At 54.3% G+C, this 12,691-nt stretch overlaps 1 protein-coding gene across 1 annotated transcript in view; it reads left to right on the forward strand.

Moving 5' to 3' along the window:
- Nova2 (NOVA alternative splicing regulator 2) overlaps positions 1 to 9,760 on the forward strand; it is a 41,911-nt gene extending 32,151 nt beyond the window's left edge. Inside the window, exon 4 of the mRNA XM_076572331.1 lies at positions 740 to 9,760. Within this exon, the coding sequence (XP_076428446.1) occupies positions 740 to 1,822 (1,083 nt within the window). The 3' untranslated portion in view covers positions 1,823 to 9,760. The remainder of the gene's footprint in view (positions 1 to 739) is intronic.
- Positions 9,761 to 12,691: the final 2,931 nt, after the last annotated feature.

Genomic DNA, 12,691 nt, shown 5'->3' on the forward strand with positions numbered 1-12,691 from the left:
TGTGTGTGCCAGAACTACCGGCATTCAAAACCACACCAACATCGTGCCCCCAATCACAAACACGTTCTGAGGTGCCAGTCGGATTCTGCGGTGTGGATTTTGACACAAGAGTTTGAGGGGAAAATCAGGAGGCTGAGTCAGGAGGACCATGAGTTTCAAGCCAGCCTGGGCTACAAGAGGGGAGAGGAGAGTGGAGAAGAAGGGGAAGGAGGGAGGGAGAGAGAGAAATTTGTAAAGTAAGATTCGAAGCCCTTGGAGGGGAGACTAGGAGCCAGAGCACACAAGGACAGAAGTCGGAAGGGATGGCGCAGGCTTGGAGCCGACTCAAGATGGGCTCCTAGTGGGTACGCCATTAATAAACCTTTACCTGACACGGAAGAAGCAGCGTTCGAGGTCCCAGGAACGTGGACCAGGGTGGCTGGGGGATTGCTAAGATCTGCATTTTTTTTTCTTCCTGTTTTCCCCTGAGATGGGGTCTTGCTTATGTACTTATAGCTCAGGCTGACCTCAAACTTGACATCCTCCTGCCTGGAGTGCTGGGATTACAGGCATATCCCGCCAGATAGTTCCAAATTTTCCTTTAGGAACCAGTAGGGCTGTCCCGGCTTATCAGGGGACCGCGGTGGGCCTGATGATGGACACTGGAGGAAAGAAAGACAAAACAACCCAGAATTGATTTGAGACGGCTGCGCGCCCCGTTCTCCCCGGCGCAGACTCTGTCTCTTTCTCCTCTACGCAGGCCAAGCTCATCGTCCCCAACAGCACGGCGGGACTGATCATCGGTAAGGGGGGAGCGACCGTGAAGGCGGTGATGGAACAGTCCGGCGCCTGGGTGCAGCTGTCGCAGAAGCCCGAGGGCATCAACCTGCAGGAGCGCGTGGTGACCGTGAGCGGCGAGCCCGAGCAGGTGCACAAGGCCGTGAGCGCCATCGTGCAGAAGGTACAGGAAGACCCGCAGAGCAGCAGCTGCCTCAACATCAGCTACGCCAACGTGGCGGGGCCCGTGGCCAACTCCAACCCCACCGGCTCGCCCTACGCCAGCCCGGCCGACGTGCTGCCCGCCGCGGCCGCCGCCTCTGCCGCCGCCGCCTCGGGTCTGCTAGGCCCGGCGGGGTTGGCGGGCGTGGGCGCCTTCCCCGCCGCGCTGCCCGCCTTCTCGGGCACCGACCTGCTGGCCATCAGCACGGCGCTCAACACGCTGGCCAGCTACGGCTACAACACCAACTCGCTCAGCCTGGGCCTCAACTCGGCCGCCGCCTCGGGCGTCCTGGCCGCGGTGGCCGCGGGCGCCAACCCCGCCGCCGCCGCCGCAGCTAACCTCCTGGCGTCCTACGCGGGTGACGCCGGGGCGGGGCCGGGGGCCGGGGCAGCACCGCCACCGCCACCGCCCCCCGGAGCGCTGGGCTCCTTCGCGCTGGCCGCGGCCGCCAACGGCTACCTCGGTGCGGGCGCGGGGGGCGCGGCTGGAGCGGGGGGCGCGCCCCTGGTGGCCGCCGCGGCTGCGGCCGGGGCTGCCGGCGGCTTCCTGACGGCCGAAAAGCTGGCGGCCGAGAGCGCCAAGGAGCTGGTGGAGATCGCGGTGCCCGAGAACCTGGTGGGGGCCATCCTGGGCAAAGGGGGCAAGACGCTGGTGGAGTACCAGGAGCTGACGGGTGCGCGCATCCAGATCTCCAAGAAGGGCGAGTTCCTGCCCGGCACGCGGAACCGGCGGGTCACCATCACGGGCAGCCCCGCGGCCACGCAAGCCGCTCAATACCTCATCAGCCAGCGGGTCACCTACGAGCAGGGGGTGAGGGCCTCAAACCCACAGAAAGTGGGATGAGGCCTGTGGTGTGCGTCCCCACCCCCTCCCGCTCCTCCTCCCTCTTCCTCCTCTCCCAGCTCCCGCCAGACTTCAGCTTGGTGTGACTCCTGCTTGGCTTGGGATGGGGCTGGGGTAGGCCTGGCTGCACCCTCCCTTCTGGTAGTCATAGGCAGGATTGAGTGACGGCTGGGGAGGGGGCTCTTGAGAGCCCCCTCCCCAGCCTCGAATTGACCCCTCTTCTCTCCCTCCCTGTGCTTAACTGGGCCTGACCCGCCTCCCAGGGTCCAGGTCTATGTGATATCTGTATATATTGCATTTTGTTGATTTTAATAGAAAACAAAGCGTTATTTTCTCTTTCTTTCCCTCCTTTTTTTTTCCTTTTTAACTTTTTCTTCTTTTTTTGATAAGGACCCCCCCCCTTCCTTTATAAGATTTTTGTTGACATATGGGAGGAGGGGAGGGAGCCTCCAGATCACCTGGAATGAGGTGCCTCCCCCAGACACAACATCCTGCCTCTCTGATTGCAGTTCCAGATCCTGGGGAAGTGCGGAGTGCAGAGGAGTAGAGGTAGCCACCCAGGAGTCAGAGCTGAAATGAGGGGTTTGGAACATAGCCGCCCCACCCCCCGCCCCAGGATTCCCACATTTCCTAAGCTCCACTGTCCCCCTGCAGTATTCCCTCGGTTGGAAGTGTAACTCTCTTCGTTGAGCAGATATGTTCCTGCTGGAAATGATGCCAGCTCTGGGATGCCTCGGGTCCTGAGAGCCGCGGTGTTGGGAGAGGCGCAGGAGCAGTTGCTGTGGCTTCTCGTGGCTTTTGGTAGAGAAACGAGGGTCCCCGTTGTGATGTCACTGAATCAAGTATTTATAGGGTGCTTCCAGTAACTCCCTATGATGTCATAGGAAGTATTTCCTCAGAGGCCACTTCCTGTACTGGTGAGAGAGAAAAAAAAAAAACCACTTCCCGTGAGGTCACAACAAAAACCCTTCCTCAAAGTCGCTTCCGTGATGCCAGGGGCAGGGGCATGTACTTCCTATGGAATCTCGAGGTCACTTCTTGTGGCATCATCGGGATGAAGCATGCGCTTCCTGTGTTGGACAGTGGCCAATCCCTTCATGCCCCTCCTCCTTCCACACTCCTCTTTGGTGGGTGTTGGCCCTGGGGGAGGGGGATCCCTAGGAAGAGACTGAAGGATGGGACTTGGATCTAACATAGAGGATTCTAAAGAGAAAAAAAAAATACTGTCAGGGTCATCTCCATCCACACATGCCATCTATGAGCTTGCCTTCACAGGCAAGAATGGGAGATGAAGCCAGTGAAAATAATTGCTAAAGATCCCCCCTTCCCCACCCCTGCCTTCTGTGTGCATGCCTGTGTCTACGTGGCTTCATTTCATTGATGGATGAGCCAAATGTATGGTGGCTCAGTCAGGCCAGCGTGGTCTGGTATAGAGTTCAGTGAGCCTTGCAAAGCTTAGGGCATCTCGGGCTGAAATGCCTTGCGTGGTCTGATGAATTCAGTTGGCTTGGTGGCTGGCTTCCAGGGAGCTGTTAGTGAGACGTCTGGTAGGTCAGAAATGTTGAGTGTGCTCAACCTTAGGCTCAGAAGATTCTGGCAGAAGTGCGGCAAGGCAGGCTGCCCTGAGAGTTGTTTTGGGAGTGATTCACTTAGCATGGTGGCTCTGATCAACTCTAAAGACAGATGTCAGGGCCTGAAAAAAAACCTATAGACTAGGATTGCTGAGACGCACCCCTGTTCCCTCCCATCTCCCCCCTTCCTGTTGGAGGACACCTTCAACTCCTCCAACCCCAAGCAGGGTCCTCAGAACCCTGGCTCCATCATCAGCATCTCTGGGGGAGGGGCACCCCATGCCTCCTGCTCCCTCCTCCATCCTCTCTCCTAGGTCTTCCAGACCCTGCTCTTCTCCATGGCTTTGGGGATATCTGGCCTCCTTATTTCTATCCCTACAAAGGAGCGGAGAGGAGAGAAGCCACCCAGACAATGCCTACCCCTGAAGCCTGGGAGGCCCCCTACCCCCAAGCTAGAGAGCCACCCCCAAATCAAAATGTGAAAATCCCTAGAAAGCAATAGCCTTCGAGGTACCTCGCACTGACTCTTCCCTCCCCCGCCCCCAGCCCTTCCACCGGAATGGAATAGCTTGGGCACTGGGGTGACTTTTCCATGTCCTCATCTCCCCAGTGAAGGGCAGGCCCCATTTCCTTCACACACACCCCATCTCCCACCTCCTGTCGCTGCTGCCCTCTACCCCTCATCTCCACACTGAGCCCTGATGGAGATTTTAGTGCCAAAACAATTCTTGATGCCACTTTGTACATATCTTCTACGGTTCGGGGCTGTTGGGATTGGAGATGGGGGCGGCCCACAGGGCCATTGCTCCCCTCCACTTCTTAAATGACCTTACAGTATTTCCTAGTAGCTCCACCTGCATGTGGGTAGTAATGAATCTAGCTGGAATGTCCCCCTGTAAAGCCCTCAGGCCCTATGAGGAGGGGAAGGAGTGGGGGGGTGAAGCAAGGTCCGGGATAGGGAGGTGGGTTAGAAAGGCCATTGGCAAACCATGTGTATCCTCCCCTAGGCAGCCTGCTTTCTATAAGCCCATTGGCTGGAGTCTGGGTCCAGTACTCCTCTCACACAGATGTAGCTCTGAAAAGTGTCCTCTTGGATGCCTGTGTGACATGCCCGTCCCTATTAACATTTCTTGGGGACCCCTTACCCCACCAGCCAGGGCTATCTGAAAGGCAGTTTGCTAGTCGAGTAAGCAGGTCCACTCACCATGTTGGTGAGTGGGGAGCCACACACCTTTCCCCCATTTCACCCTGGGAAGTTCCCATCCGTCATCTTCCCTATCCCTTGAAGGTCCTTCTGCAAACTGACCTCAATCTTTCTGTGCTGTAGTTTGTCCAGAAGGGACACAGATGCAGACCAGGGATGGGAATTACTTTAAAAATAATAGTAACAAAACCCATTGCCTCCTCCTCTGCCCGTTAGCCACTCAGGTCTCCAAGAGTCTGAGTGGCCTCCTTGCACCCCACTCCAGCACCCAGTAGGTGCTTAATAAGTTAATAAGTGTTGCCTGCATTGACGTGTCTCTTCATCTGCCCTCCAGCTGCCAATACCTTCCCCCGGCATTCCCCTCTCTCTTTATTTCTCTGGCTCCCTATGGCCCACTGGGTTTCCCTCCTGTGGTCCCCCCCTCCCCACTGTTCTCTGTCCTGTCTCTATCTTCGTCTGTCTGTCTCCTTCCCCTCCTAAATTCTCAACTCTTTCATTTCCCCTTTAAAAGCAAAAAGTGCCAAACTTCCTTGGAACTGAGCCGATCTGGGGGGGTGGGGGGGAGAGGATCTTAGACGGATGGGAGGAAAACACCTCTCTTAGAGGAGGCCCCTTAAGAGGCAAAGAAAACACCTGCAGATGCTGAGCTAAATTGGATCCCCTTCCTCGTTCCTCTCACCCTGAGTTTTTCTTAGAATCTTTATAAGAAAAAAAAAAAGAAAAAGAAAAAAAATACTCATTTTCAACTAACCCCTACTTTTTTGGATTCCCCTCCCCCAAATTCCACCAGCCAAGGAGAACCCCTTTTGCCTCTTTCTGGGCACATCTGTAGAAATTGGGGAGGGAGAAACAGACTCCATCCTCTTCTGCTGGCCCAAGGGGGTGGTTGCTGGGGAGGGGCCTCAAAGCACTTAAGACAAAAAGGGTTCCAAAGTGCCAAATTCACCTTCTCCATTCTGTCTTGGGCAGGGCTCTGAGCCAGCCTGCCCAGCCCATCGTCTTTGCCCTCTCCCAGCCATCTCTACATGGGCGAGGAAATTTTGCCGCAATAATTAGCAGGGCGGGGATTGGAAGGCAGTGATTTTGCCAACTCTGTACTGGACTTGTAGGTGGGAATCCTGGGAGCTTGGCAAGAGTCGTCTTACAGATGGTTGGAGACCTATACTCGGAATATTACGGTACCACTTGTTTTCCCGCGGTATTTTTTTTTTTTTCCTCCACTCTTGGCCAACCAAATCCCTTGGAATCCCACCCGTTCTGTTTCTTCTGCCGGTCCGTCTGTCCGTCGTCCCTGCCCCCACAACGCCATTCTTATTATTTTATGCCTGGTTGGTCTCCGGCTATTTGACAGAGGAGAGGAGGTCCCCTTTGCACGGACTCTTGCTGTTTCGAGCCCAGGATAAAAGGTTAATTTGCAAAAGCGTTCACCAGAGCGGCGGTGAAGGTGGCAATCTAGGCGTCCAGGATGATTCACTAGGTTGCACACCTGTCGGACAGCCTGACAGGCCTTCTCTGTGCCCAATGCATCTGCCCCCAAGCGCCATCTGGAATCGAGGCCAGTCGTCGTCACAGTCTGAACTGGTTGTCACCATGGGGGAGGACAGAATCGCAATACCCAGGTCGGGGGCAGAGAAGCCTGGTTTACACCCTGTGGAGTCTGGACACCCAGCCTCGCTGTCCGGAGCCCTCTCCACCACAGTCAGCGCGGTCTTGATGTCCCAGCTGGTGTGTCCGGTCCAGCGGGTCCCCACTCACCAGTGGCCTAGACGACCGCCCGCTGAGTGGCAGGAGGGAGGGAGAGTCTCTGTGGAGGGTGGTGGTGGTGAAGACTGTGGGTTTTTAACCCCTTCTCAGCCAGTCTAGGACACTCGTCTCCTTAGACCTAATATAGGGAGACCCTCCTCCTTCCTCCCTCCCCCGACCCTCCTCCCACTCCCCAAAACCACCAACCTTTCATCTTCTAAGTGACTCCATCACCACCGGCCACCACTGGAACCTGCGGCCTCATTGCTCCAGCCCGCCCCACTCGACCGTCAGATTCGCTCATCGAACTCTTTTGATTAACCCTTTCTGTGTTCATCCCACGGAAAACTTGTGTGTCCGGCAGGGAGGCCAGGGGGGATGCTAGGGGCAGTTGCTACCTTTCCTCCATCTCCTCCCAGCGCCCATGCCTCCCCATCCCATGCCCCCATCCCCATCCCTCACCCCTTAGGATCCGCCTCCCCTGGGGGCCCAGGGATCCTCTAGAATTACCTTTGCTGTTTGGCTTTGCACCCTTTAAAAGGCGGGCCTAGGGGGCGTGGCCTCCCCAGCCGAGCGCTCACTCCGACTGCCCTCGCAGTCGGCCCCACCCACTCCCCACGCCTTCATTGTAAATAGTCACTTTTGTACTTGGTTTGAGCCAGGCGACGTGGGGAGTCTTTCTCTCTTTTTTTTTCCTCTCTCTCTCTCCTTCTCTCTTTCCTTTTTTATTTGTGTTGGCATCTCAGCTACTGGAGGCATGGTCCACATCCCAGTTCGATTTGGGAGAAGCCCAAGGTGTGCCCCGCCAAAATGCTAAGGATTTCGAGATAACAGTATTAACTCCGACAGGCCTGGGGTGCACAGGTCCCCCGACCAGAGGCGGGAGAGTAGGGCTCTGTTCTCGAGATCTGTGGAATGGATCCTCCAAGCTCCCTGAAGAACCTCGGTGTAGTTGAGAATTGAATCTCTCCTCCACTTCATCTGTTGGAGGCTGGCGCGCCAAGAATGGCTTTGGGGATGGGGCTGTCTTTGGAGAACTGACTGCTGAATCCTTCCTGGGACCTGAAGCTAACCTCTGCTAGGCGTGTTTTCTTGCAAAGAGGTAGTCAGATGAACGTCTAAGGTCCTTCTCCAACCCTTAAAGGAAAGGTTCAAGCCCGCGGTTGGCCCCTGCCTGCCGGCCGCTCTGCTGCATTCCAATTTAGGGGTAGGGTGGGGAGTGAAGTGGCCATGCCTCCAGTTTCTCCATTCAACCCCCTCTTAACTGGTTTCCTTCCATCCTCTCCGACCAGCGCCGCCGCCCACTTCCTCTCCGCCACCTCCAGAAGCTCTTGGCTGGGGTCACCGCACTCCCCTCCCCTCCCCCCATCGCCATGCCTGGGCCATGCCCACCTCTCCCACCCACTCACCCACCCCCAGTGTCCGTTGTGTGACCTAGTGCACCACGTATTAGCTTCCATGGACCCCACCCACCCACTCCTTGCTCCCACCACACCCCTCCCCCCACCCGTTCTCCCTCGGCGACTTCACCTTTTTTTGCCGCGATAAACGTCATCTCAGCATCTGTGTCTAATGTTGTCTTTTTTGCTTGGCATCACACACGCCTTCTTAACCCATCCCCTTCCCTCTCCCTCCTCCCTGGCACCTCCACCCTCATCCTCAACTCTTTCCCCCTTTTCCCCATCCCTCACCCAGGGCTCTGGGCACTTAGGGGAGGGGGGACCCTTAAGGATGGTCTCAGAGGAGGGAGGGGTGTGTTGTTTTCTCTGAACTGGGTGAAGGAGAAAAAAAGAGTAAGCGCGGCCAAAGACAGTAAGTGCTTCAAGGTTGAACTTAAGGGTTTCAAGGTCCAATCCTCGGAACCAGGGTCACCACCATCCACACATACACAGAACCCACAGACAGCTCCTGGACGCCCAAGTCCACACAGGGAGCAGCTCCTCCAGTCCAGTAGCACCAGAATAGCCCCGGGGCCAGGTGCTCGGAGTAATGTGAGGCCCCAGTTCAGATCCCTGAGACTTTGCCCGTCTGAGCCACCACCTTGCCAACTGTAGAATGGAAAAAATTTTTTAAATGTTATTTCTACATCCATGGTTTATGCTTGAATTTAATACATCATTCACTTTTTAAAGAGTTTATTAAGCACCTGCTATGTGTAAGGCACTGTTCTAAGTGCCAGAGTTAGAAAAATGAACTAAACAGACCCAAACATGTCTGCCTTCAGGGAATGTGTGTTCTACTAGAATCCAAATTCTTTCTTAGCCTAAGTTTGGCACACAGCACACACAAAACAAATTCGGGGGCTTCAGGCCATCAGCCAGAGGGGTTGTCTGGCAAACACAGAACCTGTTCCCAAATCCCTGAACAGCGTTTTGTGGGAAACTTTGACTTGAGGAAAATCCAAGATGGCACCAGGCATGGAGGTGATCCCAGTACTGAGAGGCAAGAGAGTTGACTGGCTAGAGCTGGAAACTGGCATGGGTATGGCTGAAAGCTGGAGGCCAACCTGAGCTATATAGTTTCCAGCCAGGCTGAGTTATGTGCAGCAAGACCCTGTCTCAAAAAGCCAAGGAAAAAGAAGACGGTAAATCCAAGATGGCATCTGGTTGCTATCACAAGCTAGCCTTGATGGACGAGGTAGCTACAGCCTGTTTCTAACCCGAACGGTGTTAAATGTGTTAAAATGCATCGCCTGGATGGATCGGAGGATGCAGCCCCTGAGTAAATGCTTAACACTAATTTCCTATACCTTCGAGATTACCATGAAGCTGAGCAGGTGAGACCGTGCTAAGCAGGGAAGTCTGACGTGGAGACAAAACAGACTGAGGGAGAATGTGTAGGGTGCATGCTCTGATTCTGGGGGTGCCCAGGACATCCCTCATCTTCTCTGGGTCAACAACAAATGGAAAGCGCTCTTCCCAGCTGTACTTACCTTCTGAGATATCAGATGAGGATAATATGTGTGAGAGTCTGCTCACCAGCATCTAACAATACTGTGGTTAACACATGGTGATTATGGAAAACCCTCCAGCTGTAAGAGAGAAAAGCCAGGGGGGGAGAGGATGGGAGAACAGAGAGGCCAGGAGTTCTGACAAAGTAAGAGACCTGGGGGGGGGGGGCGGTGGTGGCGCACGCCTTTAATCCCAGCACTCGGGAGGCAGAGGCAGACGGATCTCTGTGAGTTCAAGGCCAGCCTGGTCTAGGCCAAGGTCACACAAAGAAACACTGTCAAACAAAAACAAAACCCAGACAGACATAGGCACTGGGATCAGTAGCACACACAGTCAGATCTCTGAATTCGAGGTCAGCCTAGTCTACTTGGAGAGTTCCAGGTCAGACACAGCTACATTGTGAGAGAGAGAGAGAGAGAGAGAGAGAGAGAGAGAGAGAGAGAGAGAGAGAGAGAGAGAGAGAGAGAGAGAGAGAACCCAGATACAAGCAGGAATGAAACATCTGTAGTCTCAGCATTTGCCAGGTGGATCAAAGAGGATTTTCAATTCAAGGGCAGCCTCAGCTAAGGATCAAGTTCAAGGCCAACCTGGTCTAAAAAGAGTTGGTGGTGGGGAGGAGGCAGTAAATACAGTGGCCATGCAGTCAGTTCTGACAACAGCACACAGTAGGTCCTCAAAAGACTCAGGCTGTGAGTCACAGGCAAGTGTCAAGAAGTATTTCCAGGCAGGGCTCACTTTGCAGGAAGAAGGGGCTGTGAGTCAGTTCCTGTTCTGACTTTGGGACACTCCGCTGACCTCTCTTGCCCAGGAGATGGGAAGGAAAGATGAAATCGGGACCAAGGTGAGTTGTCAGTTGGTAGGAGCAAGGCCACCGAGGCAGGCGATGAAGGAGACTTTCGGGGAGAACACTCTAGAAGGAGGGCTGGGATGGCAGCAGCAGATGGGGGTCGTCCAGGTAAGTGTGTAAAGGTCAAACGTCATAGCATGTCACACACCAGAGCCAAGCCATTGAGAGAAGCAAGGATACGAGCAATCTTAGCACTCCGGATGCTGAGCCTGGGGGTTGACAGTGCTAGGCCGTCCTGGGCTGTGCAGTGAGGTCCAGGTCAGCCCAAGCATCACTGTAAGACCCTGGAGAAGGAAGGGAAGGAGGGGGCGGGGCGGCGAAAATGACAGACAAGAAAAGAACCTCCCAGGTGAGCTTCTACTCTCCCTAGGTGACAGGAAGCGCTGGCGGACAGTGCGACAACGATCCACACTGGCTAGAGACGACCTCCAGGGTGCTTCTCCGTCCCTATACACGCTGGTTATAAATTCATTCAAGCTTCCCGCTAAGGCGTCTGATTGGTGGGCCCAAACTCCGACCGCACAGCTTCCTGGGAAATGTAGTTTTAGCCTTCTGCCGACGCAACCACTGGCCAGTGGAAGCCACAGCCCCTGGAAGAGACCGAAAGCCCCAGTTTACCACATGATTGCACGGTTTTCTGTTTACACCTGTTTCTCATTTTCAGTCTTTCTATGAATCTCTGTTTTGAGTTTTTTTCCAGAATATATTTTATTTACTCTTTGGCAATTACACACTTGTATACAATGAATCTTGCTTGATCTTACCCACCCAGCCACCTCGCCCTTCCCTCTCCCACAGCACCCCTCAACAGGCTCCCCCCCTCACCCTCATGTCCTTTCCTTTTGGTTTTAGGGTTTTTAAGACAGTTCTCACTCTATAGCCCAGGCTAGCCTCAAGCCATCCTCCAGTCTCAGCCTCCATCATTGGAATTACAGACCCGAGCCCCTTCCGCAAGCTGGATTTTGTTTCTAATTTTCACAGATTTAAAAACTTAAGATTTATTTTTTATTAATTATAATTGGGGGTCTGTGTGTGAGTATGTGCATGTGAGTGCAGGTGCCTGGCGAACCAAAGTCTGAAAGAATCGTCAGTGCTCTTAACTGTTGAGCCCACACTCCAGCACCACCACCCTCTTTCTGGGACTGTATCTCAGTTCCCTTGCTGGCTCCCTGGCTGGCCTAGAGCCGCGTACATAGACCAGGCTGCCCAGGAAGCTGTGGGGGATCTTCCAGCCTCTATAATGGCTGAGATAACAGACGTCAGCCATTTTAACACCAGGTCCTGGCTCCAGCTGCATTACCGGGTGAGTCTCCCTCTTCGCCTTCATCTGATTGGAGCTGGGCCTCAACCCCAGACCCCTAAAGGAGAAAGCGATGGAAAGGTGGGAGAGAATTGGTGAGGGGGTGCCCCGGGGTGAAGACTAACCTTTGGTTTCCCTTTGATCTCCCTCTGCATGGGGGATGCTCAAGACTGGGTCCCTAAAGGAGAACCAAAGAATCCAGTGAGAGCTTTGTGTCAGAGCCAGGCCCTCAGTCAACCAACTATAACTGACCAATAAGCCTGTCCGACGATGGCTGTGACCATCTCAACCCTGTCCCCTTTACCTGCTAAGCTTAAACCTGCAGGGAACACAGATTCATCCTTCTGAAAAAGTCTGGAGGCGTTTGAAAACATTTAGTAAGCACCTCCTGGATACAACAGGACAAAATAGCAGGGTGTGGTTTCTCACACCTGTAATTCTAACACTCAGGAGGCTGAGGCAGGAGGACTGCCTGGAACTCAAGACCAGCCTAAGATACCTGGTGAGTTCAGTCCTATCCTGGGCTACAAAGTAAGACCCTGTCTCAAAAAACAGGGAGGTGTGGTTGAGGTGATGGCTCAGTAGAGACAAGGCTCAGAGACCAAGTGTGGGAAGGGACTGATGGCTCAGTGGTTAGGGAGTAGTTGCTGCTCTTGCGAAGAAGCTGGATCTGAGTCCCGGCACCTACATGGTGGCTCACAGCCATCTGTAACTCTAGATTCAGGGGATCGGACACCTTCTTGTGGCCTCTACAACACCAAATGTGAAGACTTCAGTCCAGATCCCCAGCACCCGTGTGGAATCCAGACAGGAATGGAGGCCTGCCTGTGATCCTCCAGTTGAGAGGTGGAGACTGGGCTCCTGGGGTCAAGTGGCTAGCTAGAGTATCCAGATTGCTGAGCGCCCGGTTCATCCAGAGACCCTCCCTCAGCTATCCAGGAAGACATTTAACATCAATCTCTGCTCTCCACAGGTGTGCTTAAACACTTGCACACACACATGCTCACACATGTGTGTATACGTGTAGACACATACACAAATGCAAAAGAAAAACCAAAAAAAGGAAAATAAAAGGAGAAAGGAGAGAAGAAGGGAGGTGACCCCCCCCATGCGCGCCCCAGTTTCAAGCCTCTGGAGTCCTGGGGTTATAGGCACCAGGCTCAAGACACAGTTTTTGTTTTGAAGGAAGAAAGGGGGTGTCGGAGGCTCAAGGAAAGAAGAGGGAGGAATGGAGAGCGGGGAGGAGGAGGGAG

Source organism: Peromyscus maniculatus, chromosome 1, assembly GCF_049852395.1.
Source record: "Peromyscus maniculatus bairdii isolate BWxNUB_F1_BW_parent chromosome 1, HU_Pman_BW_mat_3.1, whole genome shotgun sequence".
Classification (NCBI taxonomy): Eukaryota; Metazoa; Chordata; class Mammalia; order Rodentia; family Cricetidae; genus Peromyscus; species Peromyscus maniculatus.